General features: G+C 37.9%; 1 protein-coding gene across 5 annotated transcripts in view; it reads left to right on the plus strand.

Moving 5' to 3' along the window:
• Window positions 1-2,533, plus strand: part of OSBPL3 (oxysterol binding protein like 3) — a 226,841-nt gene that overhangs the window by 161,496 nt on the left and 62,812 nt on the right. For all 5 annotated transcript variants that reach the window (XM_027765935.1, XM_027765934.1, XM_027765936.1 and 2 more), the window contains one exon: window positions 1,121-1,251. In XM_027765935.1, coding sequence (XP_027621736.1) covers window positions 1,121-1,251 — 131 coding nt within the window. The remainder of the gene's footprint in view (window positions 1-1,120; window positions 1,252-2,533) is intronic.

Below are 2,533 nucleotides of genomic sequence, written 5' to 3' on the forward strand. Positions count from 1 at the left end.
TCTTTCTACACATATGAACTGATTAATACAGGTTGTCATTCCTTATGGCTTTATACTTTATATTTCCTACAACTAGGGATATTTTGTTACATAGCCACAGTGCAGTTATCAAGTTCAGGAAATGAGCATTGAAACTAAAGATTTTTATCTATTCTACCTTCCATATTCAGATGTTGTCAATTATTTCAGTAATATCCCCTTGAGTACACGATCTGGTCTATTATCATGTATTGTATTTCCTTTGGCACGCCTTCTTAGCCTCCTTTAATTGGGAACAGTTCTTCAGCCTTTCTCTTTTATAAAATTGGAGCTTTTGAAGAATATGGGTCATTTTTTTAAAAAAATGGGATATTTCTTCCTTGGGGGTTATCTGATGTTGCCTCATAATCAAATTCAGATTGTATATCCCCAGCTGTCATACAACAAAGAATGTGTTGTCTCTTTTTCAAGGTATCATACACAGAGGTGCACAGGTCCACCTGACTCTCACTCATAATTAAATTTGGTCACCTGGTTAAGGTGGTGTCCTATTTATCTGCTGGGTTGTTACTATTTCCCCCGCTAATCAATAAGCTTTGTTCCTCATCATTTCCAGTCTTTGGGAATACAAATAAAACAAAAGTGATCATGGAGAATCCAGAAGCATAGCCCAAATGGCAAAGTATCTTGATGATGTGAAAAGCCATGGCAGTTATGCTGAATGGGGGCCTTAGACTTGGCAAATGTATCTATGTGCATTCACTTTAATAGACTATTTTTTAAAGCAGTTTGTGGTCTACCACAAAATTGAGCAGAAAGTGTAGCATTCCCATGGACCCCTGCTCCCACAAAGGTGTAGACTTGCATGTCAGTTTCATCCCAGAGTGGTTCCATGTTACAATCAATCAGCAGCAGCACCCAGACTCCATAGTTTGCAGTGGGGTTCACTCTTGGCATTGCATTGCACATTCCAAAAGGGTGTGTAAAACGTCAAGGTAGATAGAGTATGTGTTTGCGGTGCCCAAAATATTCAGGGCTATTATTTTGCTAAATTATTTTATAAGAAACACATTTTTTTTGTATTTTGCTTTTAATTTCCTCTCTTCCTTTATTCCTTTTTGTAATGATTATATCTTTATAGTTTACTTCACTTTAAGGTCAGCTTTTAATACCATGTCAGCGGAGAGAGAGAAACTGAAGCAGCTGATGGAGCAGGAGGTCTCCGCCTCCCCTTCTGCTCAGGTCATTGGTCTGAAGCACGCCCTGTCATCCGTAAGTTATGTCTGTGTCACAGAAGCGCCTGAAAATGTGTCTAGGCTTATGAACTTTTTATATCTTGTGTTTTCATGGTTGTGTTGAAAATTCAAGAGAAACCCAAACAAAATACTCAAATTATATTCTAATCTTTCATCTGATCTACTTATTTGAAACACTAAGACTTAGCTTAGCTCAAATTTTATTGTGTTACATTCTTTGTTTGGTTTCCTCTGATTCATCTTAATTTTTCTGTTTTTATAAAATCTTTATTGTATGTTTGTGTGTGTGTATTACAGACATTGGTTTAACACTTAACAAAGTATGGGGCCAGCAGGTGTTGTGGTGGTTAAGGCACTGGACTCCCATGTGGCTGACTGCTGTTTGAGTCCCAGACCTGGCAGCTTGCTTTCTCACGTTCCCTCTCTTTCTCTCTCTCTTTGTCAAATTAAAAAGTAATCACAATAAGTAAGATTAAATGAAAGAATTCTTTTTAAAAATATTTACAAAGTATATGATAGCTGAGGGACAATTTTATGTACCCAGCTTAAACTGACTTTCCAAATGACAGGTAGCAGAGAGAAATTTCCTATTCACACTGTTTATCTTCTTTACTGCAAAGCACTGATCCTATTTACTGCTCTTTCAAAGACGTGAGAATTGTTTTATTTGCTTAGATAGTACAAAACATTTAGCCCCCCTGCCCCAAATAGGCACCAAGAGATGAGTCATACAGAAATATCTGTCAGGTAATCACTGTGCTTTCATAACAACAGAAAAATAACTGTCAAAGCTGCAAATGTTTTTTCAGCAAGACATTCTGTCATACACTTTCTCTCTTTTTTTGTCAGTTTCAAATTTATTTCTCAGAATAGTTGGGCTTCATTGAAGAGCCATGTCCTAACCCTATTTGCATAGCCCTTATCTTGTATGGATTAAGAAGCAAGAGAACATTTGAAATAGCATACTCATTTGCTCTTGTTCTTCACACTTTGGAATTTCTACTTTTTTTTTTTCTTTTTTTTGGAGAGGTTTTTGCTATAGGGCCCGTGTGCTCGCCAGACAGAGAGAGACAGAGAGACAGAAAGTAAGAAATCACACCCCTGGGAGTGATGGCTACACTGCAATCCCTTCTCCTCCATTCTCCTCTCGGGATCTTGGGCACACATGCACACGTGACCGATGTGAGTTTAAGCCACTGGGTCCAGGACTTAAACCATGGTCAACTTTGTGTGAGTCCAGTGATGTAACCATTACCCATATGCTGGTCCCTGCAATTTCTACTTTAAGAAGAGAAAGA

The sequence above is a fragment of the Tupaia chinensis genome, unplaced genomic scaffold, assembly GCF_000334495.1.
Source record: "Tupaia chinensis unplaced genomic scaffold, TupChi_1.0 Scaffold139943_1, whole genome shotgun sequence".
Classification (NCBI taxonomy): domain Eukaryota; kingdom Metazoa; phylum Chordata; class Mammalia; order Scandentia; family Tupaiidae; genus Tupaia; species Tupaia belangeri.